The sequence below is a fragment of the Sipha flava genome, unplaced genomic scaffold (assembly GCF_003268045.1).
Source record: "Sipha flava isolate LNK unplaced genomic scaffold, YSA_version1 252_pilon_pilon, whole genome shotgun sequence".
Taxonomy (NCBI): domain Eukaryota; kingdom Metazoa; phylum Arthropoda; class Insecta; order Hemiptera; family Aphididae; genus Sipha; species Sipha flava.
In genome coordinates, this window is record NW_020272904.1 from 1,203,475 (window position 1) to 1,223,187 (window position 19,713).

At 32.6% G+C, this 19,713-nt stretch overlaps 1 protein-coding gene across 3 annotated transcripts in view; it reads right to left on the reverse strand.

Moving 5' to 3' along the window:
- Positions 1 to 1,209: 1,209 nt before the first annotated feature.
- The window catches only part of LOC112684557 (myogenesis-regulating glycosidase), a 96,196-nt gene continuing 77,692 nt past the window's right edge, over positions 1,210 to 19,713 (reverse strand). The window contains exons 3-14 of one of the 3 annotated variants that reach the window (XR_003148717.1): positions 13,250 to 13,397; positions 13,029 to 13,166; positions 12,083 to 12,399; positions 10,688 to 10,904; positions 10,024 to 10,297; positions 7,291 to 7,481; positions 7,037 to 7,205; positions 6,311 to 6,622; positions 6,038 to 6,246; positions 2,266 to 5,100; positions 1,517 to 1,693; positions 1,210 to 1,422 (exon numbers count right to left, since the gene is read on the reverse strand). Coding sequence is in view for 2 of the 3 variants with exons in the window: in XM_025556130.1 (XP_025411915.1) it covers positions 4,783 to 5,100; positions 6,038 to 6,246; positions 6,311 to 6,622; positions 7,037 to 7,205; positions 7,291 to 7,481; positions 10,024 to 10,297; positions 10,688 to 10,904; positions 12,083 to 12,399; positions 13,029 to 13,166; positions 13,250 to 13,397 (2,293 nt within the window). In the remaining variant the exon portion in view is untranslated. Of the gene's footprint in view, positions 1,423 to 1,516; positions 1,694 to 2,265; positions 5,101 to 6,037; positions 6,247 to 6,310; positions 6,623 to 7,036; positions 7,206 to 7,290; positions 7,482 to 10,023; positions 10,298 to 10,687; positions 10,905 to 12,082; positions 12,447 to 13,028; positions 13,167 to 13,249; positions 13,398 to 19,713 lie in introns of those variants that run through there. The other 2 variants (XM_025556130.1, XM_025556131.1) reach the window with 2 other exon arrangements.

Genomic DNA, 19,713 nt, shown 5'->3' on the forward strand with positions numbered 1-19,713 from the left:
CAGGGTAATATATATATACGCGTGTACGGTGGCGGGTATTCGGAAAATTATTTCGAATATGTAGGGCCCGCGCGATCACAGAGACGAGCTGAAACGCGTTTTAAGTCGATATGCACACGCGTACGAGGTACGCCGTGAGCGCATTTGCACCCCATTGCCTCGTGCGTTTGATATTCACTCGAAACAGTACATCATAACGTAATGTATACAAGTAATATAAGTAATATATGTAATATAAGCAATACGCGTTTAATTACACTGAGTGAATTGCGCGCGAACGGTTGAAAAGTAAAAATTAAATTCATCCGTCAGATGTGTAACACATGTGAATACAATAACTCGTATTCGTACGAGGCCACGTGGGATTCGGTTAACGTTAATTATTATTGCGTTGAACCGCGATGACCGAATGATGCGTGTCCGTTTTCGTGCGCGTGCCACCGTAGTACCGAATGCGCTGGAAAATATGTTAACTATGTACATCGTACAGTACGTTAATATCATTATTGTTATTTATTGTCACGCGAACGAAATAATAAGTTATGAACACCCGTGTGGACGCGAAAATGTCACGGGACTTACTCTTTTAAATAACGTTTTACTGGCGTCCGGGCGTTGATGAATTTTACTTTTTTCTTGAAACTATCTTAAAACGCTAGAGTAGTTTTAGCCCATATATGTATGAAAATATACATAATTTCATATAATCGATGGATCAGTTTTTTAAATTCAAACCGATGACAGTCAAACTGTTACTTTCGATTCGTTCAAATACTTCTTTACGATTAGATGTGTATTTTTTTAATAATTCGTTGTTCGACTTTTTGTTCCGTATGTTCTAATGATTTTTTAATGGCGTTTTGTAGGTTAGTTTCTCGACACAAACAATAAAACCCTAGTGGCATAGTTGTGAAATAAAACTATGTTTATTGTATATAAATAAATAAAATAAAAATTGTCTTTTTTATCGTTTTATACGATAAGACAATCGTAATTTAAATTGTGAAAAATAAATAATAAAACTCTAAACTATATAAATCTACAGTGAACTAAAGCCGTTGAAATAAAAAAAACGCACTAGGACCATCTGCAGCTCTCTTGCACCCGGCGCTTTTGGTAACGATACTATATTTTGAGAAAGTGAAAAAGTCCTTTGCGCTTCTCATAAACGGACGACAAGTTAATACAACATTACAAAACATCATACAATGCGTTTTATGCACCGCACAGTGCTCATCGTTTTTATTTTTCCGCCAATAATCGTTATTGTTTACATTTCTAGCTCAACAATATAATGTGCCGAATGTTACGGCACCACCCTGCGGTGAGTTCCGATTTATTTGCTTGTTGTTGCAGTGTATAGACTCGAAAAGATTTAGCGTGCAAGTAAAATCGCAGGCGGCGTTTCGTCGCGTTGCTCACCTGAAAAACAATATAAAACCAAATGGTTTAAAAAATATTACTTTCCTTCTTGCAAAGTAGGCATGTTACATAATATATTATATTATTATCTTACATCATCAAGTACTTCTCCATCGTTTTCTTGGACTTTTAGATCTTTGCTGCCGGAAAAAATCTGTCTCGTTCAACTCCATAATAAAATAAGCCTTTAGTTAGTAGATGTGTTTAAAAAATATCTCGTGTCTTCGACAACGCTGGTTTTTTCTACGTTAAATTTCAACTAATAAGGGTTCTAAAACATCATAAGATTAATTTTTTTGAAATGCTTCATATTTCGATTTAGAAATACAATAATAAATACATAAAAATTCTACTCAAATGGAAAATGATGTATAAATGTCCTTTACATAGTACATCATATAAATTATACAATAATTTGCATAAACATATAAAAAAAAACTTCAGAACTTATTAACTACATATGTTTCTTAATTCGTGTTTATAGCATATTTTGTAATTATTTATTAGGTGTATTTTTTAACCAGTTGCACTATTATGATCTATAATCTTCATTTAGTATTACTATTTGATTATTTGAATTCAAATAAAATACTAATTTTAAATTTATATAATAAATTGTATCATTATAGTTATTTATTAAAACCTATAGGTACATCGTGTTGATATATTAATTTTTATTAATATACTATTACTATCAATATACTCGTGATGACTTAAAGAAATATATAGAAAAAACACAATATTTTTTTTTTTAAAAAAAATTGTATATTTAAATATTTTGAAGTGAAGTCATGTGAAATATTTCCTACTCTTATTACATATAACCCTAAGCATATTACATACCAGGCGCGGTAAGACGATTAAAGAAACGACGAAACACAATACGATAAAACTGAGCACTTTGACGATTGTTTCGTGTTCCATCATTTTGGTGTTACTGCAGCAGTTTTCGTAACCGTAGTTATTGTTTATTGCTCTTTCTACCGAATAACAGCTGTGTAAACATGAAATAGGTTTAACGATTCGAGTTCATATACAATGAATGCTAGCATTCGTTCATAATTTTTTTTTTTTTGCATTATTGTTTTTTTACGTCTTTTACTATTTTGTATTTCTAAAAAAAATTGTCCAACGACGGTAAAAAAAGCGAGACGCATAAATCGAGATCGTAAGCTATGTACGTATCTATTGAACGGATAAAATTCAAAAGTGAGCACTAGTTAAAAATTAAAATTATTTTTACAATTTTCATATTTTCACAAACCGTTGAACTTGATAACTACCCTGACCTTAACTTAAATTACCAATGTATTGTACTTAGTTCCACCCAATTAAAGAAATTTAATTTGAACATTAATATCATGATTGGAATATTTGATGAAATTTTAAGTAGAAGTAAAAATGAATACGTATACAGTTGCTATAGATCACATCATTATAAGTTGGACGTATAACAGAATGGTTTTTTATTCCTTAAAAAGTGAAAGGACATTTTTATCAATCATTTTTTATCAAGATACTAATTAAAAAAAATAAATTAACTTTAAAATTAATAAGTCATATTTATCATTCCTTTACATTTACCTACTCCATAAATTCAAAAGTTTTTGTATTGACTTAATTTTATTTAGTTTAGTTAATTTAAAAAGTTGGCCGAACGAATGCGAACGACTGGAATGACGAAATCGTAGCACGTACACGCATGTTTGTCGGATGATTTTTATGCTTGAACGCGAGCAAATTTTTATTGCCGAGTGAATTATTGCTATATAATAACACGAAATGTGAAAATAATTGAGTTGTATGCCGTTCTGCGGATACCATAAATACAGTAATATAGTATACCTACGTTCTCTATTTACGGACCGCATTATATCATTTTAAAATGATCCGAAACTGTTAATTTATGCACAGGGTGTGTATTAAACAAATAGTCAGAAAAGTTTTTATTTAAAACGGAAGAACGCTGATAACTGAAAGAGACAAAAATACAATATTAATTAAACTTTATAAAAACTTTGAGATTTTCGTTAACTGTCCCATTTGGAATAAATTATTACTCTAAAAAATTATCAACGCCAAAAGAATAATTTTATTAATTAATTCTATCAAATATTTCTACACAAATATTATACGTGCTCAGACGCAACAATTATGCACCATCCTTATAGTGTACACATTTCAAATATTTCGGAAAAACTATTTGCTCCACAAAAAGTAATTTATTATAAATATAAGAATATAGTAAAATTCACAAACAAATTGATAATATTTGTAACTAATTAATCATAATGTAGATTGTTTTTAATTAAATATGAAAAAGTTGATTTAAAACGTTTTATCTTAATGACAAATTGAAAAAGAATTCGAATTTTCCTGTACAGAGTGTCAAACTTCGTTTTTATTTTAAAAGTTTTACCTATCCATTTTTTTTTATTTTAATGAATTACGACCAAAATAAATAAATGTATAACGTCTCGTTTCAGTTTAACGTTGGCACAAAAACTCAAAATTTGTTTCTGAGTTCTTATCACTCGAGTAAACGATTTTAATTATTATTGAGAACATTTATAAATAAAAAAAAACGTATTATTTGCACAACTCGTAAATGTACTAATATATGATTGAATAATAAAAGTATATAGTTTTAATCCTTTCACAATACTTCGTAATTTATTCACTATATGATATAAGACGACGTAATAACATAATATATAACCCATTTTATTTAATTATTTACGGTAATACCAATTTATTCCTATACAATTACCAGTGTTCGATGTTTAACTATTCCGCATGCGCAGTTAAAACGGTGTTTCTGTTTAAATTATTTTAACGTTGAAAAATAGTTTTTTTTCAGGAATATTTTTCTCATTAATTAAATAATTTTTTTTCAATTATTAAAATAACCTTTTTTTATTTTACAGGATACACGCCTTTCTTGTTTTCTACCACCCAACCAATATATATATACGTCATTAATAAATATCGCGATACTACGTGGAATTATCAAGAACGCTGCCGTTCGTTAAAAAACGGTTGTAAATTATCGCAATGTAGTTAATTTACTTTAAGTCTATTTTTTAAGTAGTTTACATAGACAGTCGACATTTTGGCTTTATTAAAGTTTAAGATTTCATAATTTTTATATAATTAATTAATCTCACACAACATTATGATAAATACTCGAAAGCGTAATTATTCTTACGCAGTCACTGTACTGCGAATATATAAGTGATGTCAGTCGACCGATTATAATATCAATATTATGCGCTGCACACAGTGTTCTTGGCGCGTATTCAAATTGAACACATCGACATGCACTATACACAATATATTTATAACGACGTGTGCCTGTAATTAAAATCTAGTGTTGTTCGGCATTTTCACGAAGTACGCGATTTTATCCAGTGGGATTTTGTAGTTGTGTATCCAACGGGACCCTTTTCTCAGGCTGCCTTCGATGCCATCCTTCCACACCCCGGCGGGCAGATAAACCTCACGTTCCGTAGCCCCAGGACGCAGTATGGGAGCCACGATGACTTCTTCGCCCACTGAAAATTCGTCTTTCACGATGTAACACGTCGTGTCTGAAGGGTCCAACATCCACAGCGGCCGTATTAGCGGCACGGCGGTTTCCAATGCTTCTTGCACGTATCTCTTCAGCAACGGGTTTATCTGTACGTCCGAATGTATATCATTAAAAAAACAGTTGATAGTGATTGGTTGCAGAACATTCAAGTGATGGCAATATAAGGATACAGAGCGATCCCCGGGGCAACGATCACTAATAGTTTGTTCGCAGTCAAAATATCAAAAGTTATGATTATTATCGTGAAAAATGAATCAGTAGAAAAAAAAATGTTGTTATAAAATTACATGTTGTGCGGACGAGTGCATTCAGACGAAATTGTCATCGTTGGCGTGCAGTAAGCACTGGGATATTATTTATTCCGAAAGTTCGAAATTGAATGAAATGTAATAGGCAATGCGTACGATAGTACCGCAATAACTACACTGCAACGACGATATCGGCTGATAGGGTAACGGGCGCGCACGCGCGGTAATCAAAAAGTTTGGAAGTGCTACGTGCACGCGTACAATGTACTTTTGGTTGTGTCCATTAGAAGTGTGTAGGGATCGCAGTCACGAGGTTCCGGTGAAACCGTAGATTATTGGTCGTTATCAACAAAAGTGGCAAGACTTTTATAACTAAGACGTGACTCCTGCCGGGAAACTTTTCGCATGATCGTATTATGTTCGTTTCAAATTTTGCCGCCTCGGGCCGATATTCATTTCTTATTCGGCTGGGCGCACAAACGAAGTGCGTACAAAACGAATAGGTTTCCGTGTATTATGCGAACGTTTACGAGAGACGTGTTACAAAGTTGGTTTGCAGGAACGACGCACAAGTACTCAAAAAAATTACCGCATAAAAACCAGCTATAAACGCGATCCGATAACCGGACAGAAACGGTCTCTTTTGATCGGATTTCGAACAACCGATTCGCTGTTGCAGCTAACATGCGAAACAAAACGGCGTTGCAAGTCGGTCACGCGTCCCAGATAAAAGTTGTCCGAAATTATATTAACTTAGTCGCCGAAATGCGCTTACTATTTGCTGTCTGAGCGACGTCAGGTTCTTCGTCAACTGTAGCACTTGCGGGTCACAATCACTCGGCAGTCTTGCGTACCTGATCACCGGCAGGAACGTGGCCAGTTGCATCCATCGCATGACCAGTTCCCGACTTTCGTTATAATGTTGACCGCGTTGCCGGCACTCTTTCAGCGACTGGGATTCCAAGAGTTCCGACGACGGGTTGTCTGAACGGAAAAAAAATTACGAACGTGCAAAGAACGTAAACAACGGCCTAACTACAATAGTTACCCGGTGGAATCAAAGCGTGCAAGGAAACGTTTCCGACCTGAAAGTCTCCGCCTACAGGGCCCGGAAGCAAGAACGGATAACCGACTATGCCGTACGTAAGCATGGTCGGTATGATCACTTGAAGTGAATCCCACGTCGAGGCCAACGAAAGTAACGACACGAAAATCGGAGCCGGCGGCCGGCTGATTGCCGAAGAAACGCCGAACACGTTCACGCTATCCGACACGGTCTGGGTGAAGAGCGATTTATAGTAGTCCGGGTTGGTTAAGTTCTCGGCAAACATATAGTGACGGGGCAGATCGTAAGCCGAGCCTGAGAAAATACGAAAGAGCGAATAAATCATTCGACGCGTTGCCATCAAGTGAAACCGGTGCAACGCACCGGAGCCCCCATGGTTTAGGGTCCTCGATCCAATGGGGAATTGTAATTGACAAAAATAGAAGCTCGCGTTTACTAAAACTAATTTTTTTTTTGGTCGAAATAAATAATGAAAAATTAGTGATTTATTTATTTTTTCGTTTGAATTTATTACCTTAATATTTTATACTTTTTCTTTAAATGTGTACCTAATAAGGCCTCACTTGCCTATCATGCATCGGGGGTCTCCACTAGTACATCGCTGTAAGTTGCTATTATAATATGAATATCGTTTAAATTATGGGCATTAAATATAAAAAAATAATAATTATATCTCAGGCACTGGATTTGATAGTTTCTCGTGCCTACCCATGTCTAAATAGAAAGCGTCAAATTGATACTTTTGCACTAGATCTTTCAGCTGCCGTTGTAACCAAGGGCCGCAGTTTTTGTTGGTGATATCTAACATTCCGGCGCTTTGCACGGTCTTGTATCTGGTCAGCGCCGGCACGTTGTGTTCGCTCCCGAATTGTCTGACCTGAGAGAAACCGATGAGGCAAGTGATGGTGCGCAATATTCGTTATTAAATTATTTCAGTATTTGCGGTCCGCCGCGATGCTTACGAGGATGCCTTCTCTTACGGCGTTGGCGAAATTGCTCGACTCGGTGCTGATGAACGGCTGTATGGTAACCACTATGCGGAATCCTCTTCGGTGGATGATGTTGATCGTCTCTTTCATTGTCGGAAACCTTTTTTGATCCAACGAAAAATCACCCATTTCTGCCTGCCAAAATTCGTTGAGCAACACGTGACCTGGGCACACGACAAGAACATCGAACTATATAAGTATTATGAATATAAAATTTTTCCTAACCAAGTCGGAACATTTTTCATAAATCCTTTCACTACCAAAAATATATATAAATAAAAAAAAAAAGTGATCAATTATTGTTTGCCCGTTACTAACTTGATCACCACGTTTTAAATTATGGCTAAACTGAGTTTTCTGTATTAATGCCCTGTTCACTACAGATAGACAAACGTTACTTAACAATCGAATGTTATGATATGTTATGTAATAACAAGGCATTTACAATAGAAACTAAAACCATAAAACAATTACAATCTACAATCGACAAAATAGTGACATTATTAGGCGGCACACGATTCCGCATAATATTCATTTTTACCTATCCGATTCCATACATTTCATAATATAAAAATTTTTTTTTACTGAACCCAAATTTAACACGATTTCGCATAAAAATTGTTGTAACGTTGCCAGTTTTGAGGAAAAATAATTATAGTAGTAATATAAAATATTAAATATATATATTTCTAAATTTTATGTAATAAATAAAACAAATTATTAAAAATTTATTTCAAATCTGCCGTAAATAATATTGTAGTTTGGTTTATATATATACACTCTATTGTTGAAATAAAAAATAAAATAATGTAAAAATAGTCAACTTAGTTAAAATAAATAATTAAAACAAGTTGTAAATTAAAAATCACAATAATTTTTTTTTTTTTTTATTTATTTAAACTTACAATGTGTCAACATATTACATGTTATTACAAGGTATTATTTATATAATAATGATACGGTTAAAAGAAAATAATAATGATTTTTTGGAATGAAAATAATGGATAACTAATTTTAGAGTGAGATAATAGTAATAATAATAATAATATATATATATTCTAAATTGACAAAATGTAGTCGTTAATAATGATAGACTTGGTTGGATGTTACATAATTTCAATTAAAATTTTAGATAAAATTAATGAGGATAGGTCTGAGAAAAGATAAGATTATAAAGGTATTATGAGACGGTGTGCAATAGTATTATGGAGAGATAATGTCTTTAGCTATTAGTGTGTTTAGGACTGATGTAAGGAGGGAAATTAATAGATTAATTAAAGAGCTTAAATTGGATATGAGTTTTGAAAAGGTATTTGATATTTGTTCTGTGATTTTGTTTTGGTTGTTGGTGGCTTCTGCATATGATTTGGTTTTGGTTCTGGGTTGAGACTGTTGAGAGCGAGGGTCAGGATTTTTGACTGGTTGAAACTTTTGAGCAGATTTTTTAAATATTGACTCGAATACTGGGCATCCTTTGAAGTTTGCGGTGTGGTCTTTAGCGCATAGAGCGCATTTGGCTGGACTATTTCGGTCCTTAGTACACTCGATTGTCAGATGGTTTTCACCACATTTGACACATCGAGCTTCATGGTTGCAATAGTTCTTTGTATGTCCATAGTCTTGGCAATTATGGCATTGCGGTGGGCCACGTCTTTTTTTAAATGGTTTTTCGATTTTCACTATTGTGTTGAGAAGAGATGTAATTTCATGGATATCATTATTATCACAATAATAATAATAATAATAATAATAATAATAATGCGATTGCAATATTAAGTATGAACGGGTATCGAACAGGTAATTGATGACTTCAGATAAAATATATATGTATACACTATAGACCAGCGGTACCCAAACTTTTTTTTTCCGCCGTGTCTTTTTTTGAACTCAATTTAGCTACGGTGCTCTGCTGTGAATTACATAAAAAGACAAAAAAAAATACTCTTTGATAACTAATTTTTTTAATTTTATTAAAATTTAACTTAATTATAAATTAATGAATTTTTAAACCTAAAAATTAAATAAATAAAATTATTGTTATCATTATTATGATTATTACATAAAAATATTATAAGATTAAAATGAGAATATCTGAATAAACAATAGAAAATATTTCATTATTTTCTACAAAGTTTTTACGAAAACAATAAGGAAAAAAAATCTAAACATTTAAAACTATTTGTTATGAATCGTAGACCACTGTGCTCTTATAAAGTGTTCACGGTGCCCCTAGGGCACCGCGGTGCACAGTTTGGGAACCACTACTACAGACTATTCAGATAAGCTAGTATTTGGAGAAAAACCAAAATATATTATAATATGTTAATTAATTTGGTGTGGAATCGTGTTACTGAAAAAGTATATGCGGAATCGTGAATCGCCGACATTATTATGGTTAGATAGTGTCCAATAAAATAAAAACAATAGTTAACCCGTTCCGTGTGCGATCTTAGATTGAATTAATCACGTGTTTTTACGAAAGCATATATTTTTTTTATAACATTTGGCTAGTGATATGAAGATTTTTTCGTTCCGGAAAGCCGGGATTAAGTTTTTTTTTGATATCCGGTTAAACTCGAACCCGATTAATATTTTTCACGCCGAATCATCAGCACATGTACGCCTTTGACGGGCACCGGTATAAAACAACACAGTTACACTGTCGTTCGCATTGATCGCGCACCAGTATTGCACCCCCCGGATTACCTTGTTTTATGAAACCCAAAGCGATGATGTCCTCGGTGTAGTTGACCATTGTAGATTCGTTGAGCAGTTCCCTTCTGGACGGGGCCAGCTGCCAGACGGGCTCAGTGAGCAGCGAGTTTATGATTTCGGTGTCGGAGGCCTTCAGACCGTCCCACAGCATTTTCTCGGAGAGCGCCGCGTGCAGCGTCTTCATGTTCCGGGCCGTGCATACGGTGTAGTTGAGGACGGGCAGTCCGACCGTAGTGCGGCGGTAAGCGAACTCATCGTGGCTGGCCTTCAGGGACGGGGACGGGACGATCGACAACGGAGCACAAGGGCAAATTGAAAGGTTTTACAATTGTGGTGGCCAAAGGGGAGAAACGTTTGGACGACGTTCGGATACTATTGGCACCAGGGGCGGAACTAGGATATGTAAGACGGGGATTTAACCCCGAGCGTAGAATTTTAGAGGATGTAATTTTTGTAATTACTAACAACCAATTTGATATTTTTAACTTTGTTGAATATTGTTATTAGGTTCATACTCGATAAGACTGATTGTATATTAATTGTTGGAAAAAAATGTCTCGAAAAAAGTATTCGATTATTGGTCCATGATTGAGCATAGTTTTAACGTTTTCCCCGGGCGTCAAAATTCCTAGTTCCGCCTCTGATCGGCACCCACCTTTAAGCACAGTCGGTTGTCTCGGCCAGCGTTTATGGACACGTGCAGTGGCGTGTTCGGGTGCACGGTGATCGCCACTCCTTTGGAATTGATGAAGTACCTGCCCAGCACGCTGCCCCACCGGTGTCTGCCAACGTGGCCAGTGACGAACGGAGACATTTCCACTGTGCCCAACTGGACGGGCCACGCCATGCCCAACGTTCTGCCGCCTCCGTACCTGCGTTGGAACACAATATTAACTGTGCGTGAACGAAAACGTTTAACAAACATCATGTTTCGTAGATTGCCGTCATCGCGTCCAGCCGTCCCTTCGCGTCCGTGTCGTATGCGTATTATCGATTTTACAGATTTCGCGGTCGAAAAACGACGAATAATACATGGCTCGGGCTGCAACAGTGGCGGATTCAACGTTGTACGTGAAGGGCGACGGATTCTTCTTGGGGAACGGTGTGCGCGCGCGAATGAATTGTTTTCGCGAGTCGAATAGGTGTACACCTAAAGGATCGCTTTGAAATTTTGACGTGAAATAAAACGCGCGACCCTCCTTGGGGCTGAAGGAGAGAAAGAACTCCATAATATCATGTACATCGCGCAAAGGGTTCGCGCGTTCTGCAGTATCGATTGGTAGTGCGTTCGAGTACACACAGCCGCACACACTCATAGCATTTAAACCAGAAAGCCGTATTACGAGACGTATGGCGCACACTAGTGCTCTACGTGGTCCGGTCTAGTACGGTCCTAACATTCAAAAATTATTGTCGGTTTGGTTCGGTTTAATAATTTTTAGGAGTAGTTCGGTCCAGTCCTCAGACCAAATGCACTATTTTCAGTCCGTTCCGGTTTCAAAAAAAAGAAATGAAAATCAGTCCAGTCCGATCCTAATTATGGTACTTAAAATCTAAATAAAGATATTGTTGTATAAACGAATAAAAAGAAAAAAACTTACAACTTTAAGTATATATTTATTTATAAAGTCGAGTAGTCCAGTCCAGTGTAATACTAAACGCATCATATGGTACGGTCTGGGCTAATGCAGATATAGATATAGAATTTACGGTCCGTAAATGGTCAAAAATGTTTTAAGATCGGACCGATCGTCTACGGTTTACGGTCTACTTTATTAAATGTTATTTAATTACTGATCCGGTCCGGTGTAAGAAAAATATGAAGCCGTCGGTTCGGTCCAATTTTGGTCTTTGATTAACGTTTAAGTGTGTTCCGGTCCGACTTTGGTCCCCTGGTAAAATTTGTAGTCCAGTCTGGTCCAGTCCATAAAATATAACGGACTGTGCAGAGTACTAGCACACACATAAAATCGTCGGACTATTCGCGGTTATAACAAGATTTCCCCCCGATAACTTCGAAGCATTGCGCGCGCCTTATCGTTTAACTAACCAATGGCCGTATTGTTCCCCGTCTTCGTAACAGTCCACGGGATTGTATTTGTCCGTCAGGCTAGACCATTCGACCGTGTAGCAGTTCAAGCCTTCGGGTCTCTCCTCGTGGGACAGATACAGTCTGGCTTTTTGCATCCATTCGAAGCACTGCACGTCGGACGGCTTACGGTGTCCCGCCGCCAAGCAATCGAACGCCTTCTCCCTCTCCGCCAGGTCCACGCCGAGGTAGCCGAACGCTATCTCGTGCCCGTCGACACCATATAATCGCAAGAAACGGTCTTCCTTGTTGAACCGCGTGTACTTGAAATATGCTTTCTGCAATGAATCATGGCGTGTGCACGCACGCACTCGCGCACCCCACGCTTCGGTTAAAACATGTTATCGTCGTTATTAAATTTATTACTGTGTACGTTCGGCGGGGTGGCGAATTATTTTCTGAGCGAGGGCCAAAAAACCCCGAAGAAGTACTACATTACTCACCTACAAACAGATATATGTATATATACCAGCTTCATAAATTTGATTTAATTATTTACAGATACAAAATGGATTAACATCCCTAATCGACGTTGGCACCGATCGCGTAAATTTTTTTTAATTATTTTTTCTGGCAAATTAAAAATGCTTATGATTTATAAGGATATAAAAAAAAAGAATTATCAACCTGATCGAATCAAATTAAAAATGCTTATGATTTAGAAGGATATAAAAAAAAAAAAAAATTATCAACCTGATCGAAACATGATAATTTTTTTCTAGTGGCACTTTACTTTGCAAATGCGTAAAAAAAATATATATCAACGGCAATTATTTGCCTCTTTCAAACAAATGATCATTAAAAATGTTAAAAATTAATTAATACAATAATTTTGCATTATATGCGAACATAGCACCTACTACATGTGTTTGTGTTTAAATGTATGTTGACGATTTACAATACTAACCTGCAACACGTGACGGTCGTAGTAGACGTGTGCGAACTTCAAAATACACACTATCACGACGAATAAACATGTTATAAAAACTCTGAGCTTGTAGTCGGCTTGTACTGATTTGTTTTTCGAAATTTTTTGAATATTCAACTGCAACATGACATTATTATGTTATTGCTTCGGTATTGATAACATTTCATAGCAACATCAATGGAACAATAGCAAAATCGTACCAAAAGTTTCTCTCGCAACAAACTCGATATGGAGTTAACACTCGTGAGCGAATTCACCGACAAATCTGTATCGTCTAACATCCCATATTGATCTGAATCTGACTGTGATGCTGTCGAAGACCGTCTAGTCATATGAATCGTTGGTGATCTAAATTTATAGAATAACATAAAAAAGTTCGCTTTTTGTATTTTTATATACATAAAACAGACACATCTAAGCACACATCACATTTGTTCCAAGTCAAAATAACAATTGTCTCCTAGTTTACTTTTTAAAGTAAATTCAGTATTTGTTTGATTAAAATCTCTGATCAATACTAAATGTGTCTATTTTTCTATTCATTAAAAGAACACTTCAAAGTCGTACTAAAAATTTGTGAAATCGCATAAATTATTATTTAACTGTTGTTTCATTGATAAAAGATTATATATGTATTAGCCAATTTATATAGTAATATTATAAAAACTATTAATGTTATTATAAAATATAAAATAATAGAGTTTTTACTAGACTAGATGATACGAGTAGGTATATTGTTAAAATTAAATCAAATTGAACTGCTTACTCGGATCCGCCGTAGCATTTGTAAAGATATTATGAGAGTAAAAAAAATGAACAAAAAATGATAATAACAATAATATGACGAAAAAGGATCAAAGGAAAAAATGTTACCTAATAGGCCGTATAAGCACAATGTACATGTAATATGATACGTATGCATATGTGTCATTGTTATCAAAATTGTTTTTGACCGCTCAAGAGTGGGACGTTGGATGGCGAATTAAAACAAATAACTTTTATAAAAGTCAAACTTTCGGGTAGAACACGATTCCGTACGGTCCTTATCAGCGTACGGAATCGTACACATTTTAAAGCATACGATTCCGTACGTTTTGTACCTAAGATTTTAGTGTAACGGTGTCAGATTTCTAAATAAGTTAAAAAATTATGTAATCTATTAACACATATACGTATTATACGTCGTAGATATTATACAGTATCGGTCGACATCGACATCGTCTCAAAATAAATCGCAATAACACTATTAGATTTGATATGGTTATTAATCATTACAAAATAGTTTATCAGTAACATAAGAATATATTCGTGTATGTAGGTACATCAAAACCAAAACTACTGATAATCTATAGCATACAACATAATATCTTAATAATAAATTAAGATAGGTATCAATGTTTATTTTCCCTAGTCGTCGCATGCCAGTCGATAACCACATCGTTTTGCGTAAAGTGCGGTGCGTTAAAAAAATATAAAAAATAGTGAACATGGAATATGAAGTTAAATTTATAACTTCGGAAAAAGGAAAACCACTGGTATTATTTAATTTCCATACATTTCGGCATATACGAACACGAAAAGATGGTTTAAAAAAATGGTTATGTATACAAAAATTGTGTTATGCATTGTGACAAATGGAAATTTAATTCATCAAACATCAAATGAACATAATCACTGTGAATATTCAGTCGAAAGTATCGAAAGACATGTACTGTGAAGAAACTGTAAACGCAAGGCAAGTGGATCTATTTCTATCCGACCTATTAAAATAATTCGAACAGAACTCTTAAAAAGCGTAAATTCAGAAGAAATTGAACATAGCGATATACGGTCAATGAGAAAAGTCATGTATGACAAACGACGACAAATATACCCGGCTTTTCCAAAATCTTTTATTGAATCAATTGAACAACTCAAAAGTATGCACAATAATGATGTACTTAAATTTAAAGGTGAACAATTATTTTTTGTACCCGATAACAAATTATTCGTTTGTATAACTACAGAACAAAATCTAAGATGTATGATTAATTCATCAGATTTTTTTGCCGATGGTACTTTTAATTACGCGCCGAAACATTATATTCAGCTCTATACAATTAATTGTTTACAAAATGGATTTTATATACCCGTGGTTTATTTTTTCTTGCCTGATGAATCTAAACAAACCTACATTGACATGTGGTTATTTCTTCAAGAATTAAGTGAAAAATTAATTTTCAAAAGACTTGTTATTCAAAAGTTACATTTAGACTTTGAGATAAGTGCTTATGAAGCATGTAGAGAGGTGTTCCCAAATGCAGAAATTCAAGCATGTCGATTTAATTTAAGGCAGTGTTGGTGGTGAAAAGTAAATATGCTTAAAATGTATTATTTCTTTATAAAATGGTAATATTCAACGTATTAACTTTACAGATAAATTCTGAACAGCGACTCCGAACAGCATATACAAATAACGACGAGTTAGGAAAATGGTTAAAACTATTTTTCGGGTTGCCATTTCTATCACCACATGAAATCGAAAATGTATTCATTGAACTTGTATCTATATGTCCTAACCTAGATATAGGATGTTTATTTTCTGATTATATATTGAAAACATACGTAGAAGATCACTATTTATTTCCACCGAAAATTTGGGCTCAAGAGCCATCGGAAAATCCTCGGTATGTATAATAATATATAACTATATATGACTTTCTTGGAAAAATTTTTCTTATTATTAAATAATTATAATTATTAAGAAACATACTTGCTTAAAGTGTATATAAACATACATAAAGTATTTTAAACTAGAATAAAAGATAAAAAAATATACAGATAAATCGTATCGCCAATTTGTTCATAACCACCACGATTAATTTTTGTGTGCGTGGCCTAAAAATAAATTCTAACATAATCAACTCTGTAATCGTCTGCGATATACCAGTCGACCAGTTTTATCATATAACTACATTAATTTTATATAAACGTTTTGTTTTCATTTATTTATTTATTTATTTTACTATATATTTTAAAGTACAACAAATGGATCTGAGAGTTTCCATAGAACATATAATGCCCAGTTTCATAGTCCACACCCTTCAGTTCATTTGGTTATAGCAGTTCTAAAGGAAACACAAGAAAAGACTTGCACGAAAATAAGATCTGTGTCTAAAGGACGTTTGAATCAAATGGCCTTAGCCGACAAATAGCTATTACTCACACAATAACCGAACATAACAAATTTTTAAATCATAGAAATATAATAAAATATTTATCAAGTATTTGTATTAATTACCAAGGTATCAAATTATAATTATTAAACCATTTACAAATTATATATTTTAAATGTTTATATTTTTTCATTTTTTATATTTTTTATATTTTTCTAACCAAGGTATCAAATTATAATTATTAAACCATTTACAAATTATATATTTTAAATGTTTATATTTTTTTATTTTTAAATGACAAAAATTAATTGATAATAATAAATAATAAATGGCAACGTTGCATGGAAAATCGTACGGAATCGTGTTGTTTTTTGGGATCATTTTATAATCCATTGTTTGTTAGACATCGTACGGAATCGTGTTCCCAAAAAGGTAAAACGTACGGAATCGTGCTTTACCGAAACTTTCGAGACCATCTCAGTACACTACTTTTATCCACTCCCCGGATTTATTACATTTTATTACTGTGGATTTTTTTTCCCGACGTTTTCTTATACTATAATACTACCGAATTGACTTCAATGCTTTGACTTTATGCCTCGCGTCATTTGCATACAGCGTACGATATTAATACGCATTAATAATATCAGCAACCGAGATGAACACACGACTGCGACGAGAAATGCAATTTCAAAAGACCCACGCGTACTAATTTTCTACCAGGATGTAGTCGGTTTTAGCCGTCATACTACGCCCGAGCGCGACAACCCGAACAATAAATCGTTATGTACATAACATATCGCACACAACATATAACGTAAAATACAAATATATTTACACGAATATATATTTTCTCTCTTTTTTCTGTACCACGATATATTTTTTAAATCTTATATAAAAACAACAAATAAATCAAAAAATATAATGAATCCTTTTAAACTTAACATAATGGTTATTAATCTAATCAAACACTTCCATATCATTAAGTTTGATAGTTAGAAGCCCGATATGGAAAACCACAAAATATTACTCAAATCAATTTGGAATGGATGTGCATTAAGTGCCAAAAAGATCATCCAATCCTTCCAATAAATGACATAGTAATAGAATAATGATATTTTATTGATCACATTCATGATAATGTGCACATAGGAGATACATTGTGACATAGGTCGAAAGAGTGCAACAGAAAAATCTTGCTCAAGACGTAGTAAACAGTATAACTTAAGATCATAAAATTTAAATGATGTTTACGCGCAGTTTAAAATGTCCGAGTAAATAAAGTTGAGAACATAACTAAGAGCTTGGCATCATGAATAGTTTTAAACTGAAAATAAAATCAATTATGTACAAATATACTTTTCAAATAAAATATAATAAATTAATGTCTTTGGTATTTGATCAATGTATTTTTAAGTAAATATTTTTATTTTGTTTGTATTTGTTAAAAATTATGTTTATTAAAAATAGCTTTTAATAACTTTATTTGATTATGACTTAATTCATGATTACAATTTTTACTGCATTTTAAAATGAATAAATATGTATTTAACTTTTATTTAACCTAACGATATAATATGTACAACTTAGTGTGTACTGTAATAAAAAATATTATAATGGAAATAATTTCACATCATTACAACTTCGGTATATTGATGAAACTATTTTGATTTTAAAATGATTATTGTTTTTATTGTTATGTCTGTAAAAATAAATATTATATCAATTTAATATTTCTTTATAATATTATTAATGATTATGTTAATTATTTGTAAAAAAAATGTTTGGTAAAAATATAATCATCCAAATAATTTTTTTTTGTAATTTATAAATCTTAATGTTAGCATATAGCGAGTATATTATTGTAATAAATTGTAGCATACTATTATAATAAAGTATATAAAGTTAATACTTAGTACAAACATGTACTTATTTAATGATAAAAATATAATCAGTTGATCACAATTAAACTAATTAATCAAATATTAGAGTGAAATCGTGTTCAAATGATTTAAATATGATTTAATGGACCATGTTTAATATATGTTTGATTTACAAATTGAATAATAAATGTAATTTTGTGATCAATAAGTTTGTGGTTTTTTGTAGCGCGTAAGGTTTCAAGTGGCTTGATTCAAACCACTTTAACCCTACTATTGTTTACTTTTGCAAATTTCAACTTATTTCTTCAAACTTGTTTGACAGCTCAATTAGGTTTATATACTTCTTTGATCGTGTAAATAATACATCTGAAGGGAAACAAATTTAAATCAACTTCTACTGAAAACTAAATAACCCTTTTATGTGTAAATATAATATAATAATACACATAAATATAAAATAGTAATAAAAATAATTTACAAGTTCACAACATAATTTATAAATCGATATAAATACTTTAAACGTTAATGGAACTTGTTTGTGCTTAATATTATAAACATTAACAATATCACAATATAATTATAATTTTTTTATACTTCACAATATTATTATATTCTAAATGTATAAAAAATGTTTCGGTTCTGAATGATACAAGAAATGTATTGGTTTTATTACGATATTATTATTTATTGGTTATAGTAAGTATTTATTTTTGGCTGTGTACGTGAAAGTATCTCAATCATCACCAAATAAAAAGTAAAAGATCGAATATGGGTTTTAGTTGATACTTTCGAAGATTTAATTATTAGAATTTCTCAATGATTTTTAGAATAATTGATAAAAACATATGAAATTCAAACCCTTACCAATAATATCACATATTATTTTATCAGGCACTGTTATATATTTATTTTATATTATGTAAACGATTTAAGCCTAGAGTATTGCTCCAATCATCACAATTATAAGAGACTTTTGATAAGAAATGTTGCCCGGTTAGTACTTTGAAGAAAATTATTTTTACAAATTTACCAACAGTTATCTTAATAATTGTGTAAAACAAATAATAAAAATGTACCAAAATTTGTGGCATACCGGTTTTGATTTAGATCAAATTTTTGTTTTTATCGTAATTCAAAAAATAATAATCATAAAAATATGATATTTATATTAAATGTGTACCTATATAATCATTTTCTATGGATGAAATAATTTTGAAAAAAATTTTTTTGACATATTTATAGAAATGTTTCTGTTTTATTGATATTTTTTAAAAATGTCAGTAAAATAATTTTGGTTCTACAGAAAGTCTTGAACATTGAATATAAGGGTTTTCATGTATATATATATAACTTTTAAAAAAAAAAAAAATTCTGCTTCAAATGAAAAATCTAACGAACGTTTATTTTGATGGCAATATACATAAAAATCCGGTATTTTTTTGTATATAAAATTCAACAAAATTTTTAACTGTTATATTTAAAGCTTGAAAATTTGACGAAAGATTTTTCATATAACTTTCTATGCATCAAAAAAAAAAAAAAAAAATTTTAAGGTTACAAAAATTATTTATTAGTGTTAAAAAATGATACTTTGACGGATTTTCATTAAACAGTATTAATTGTTTA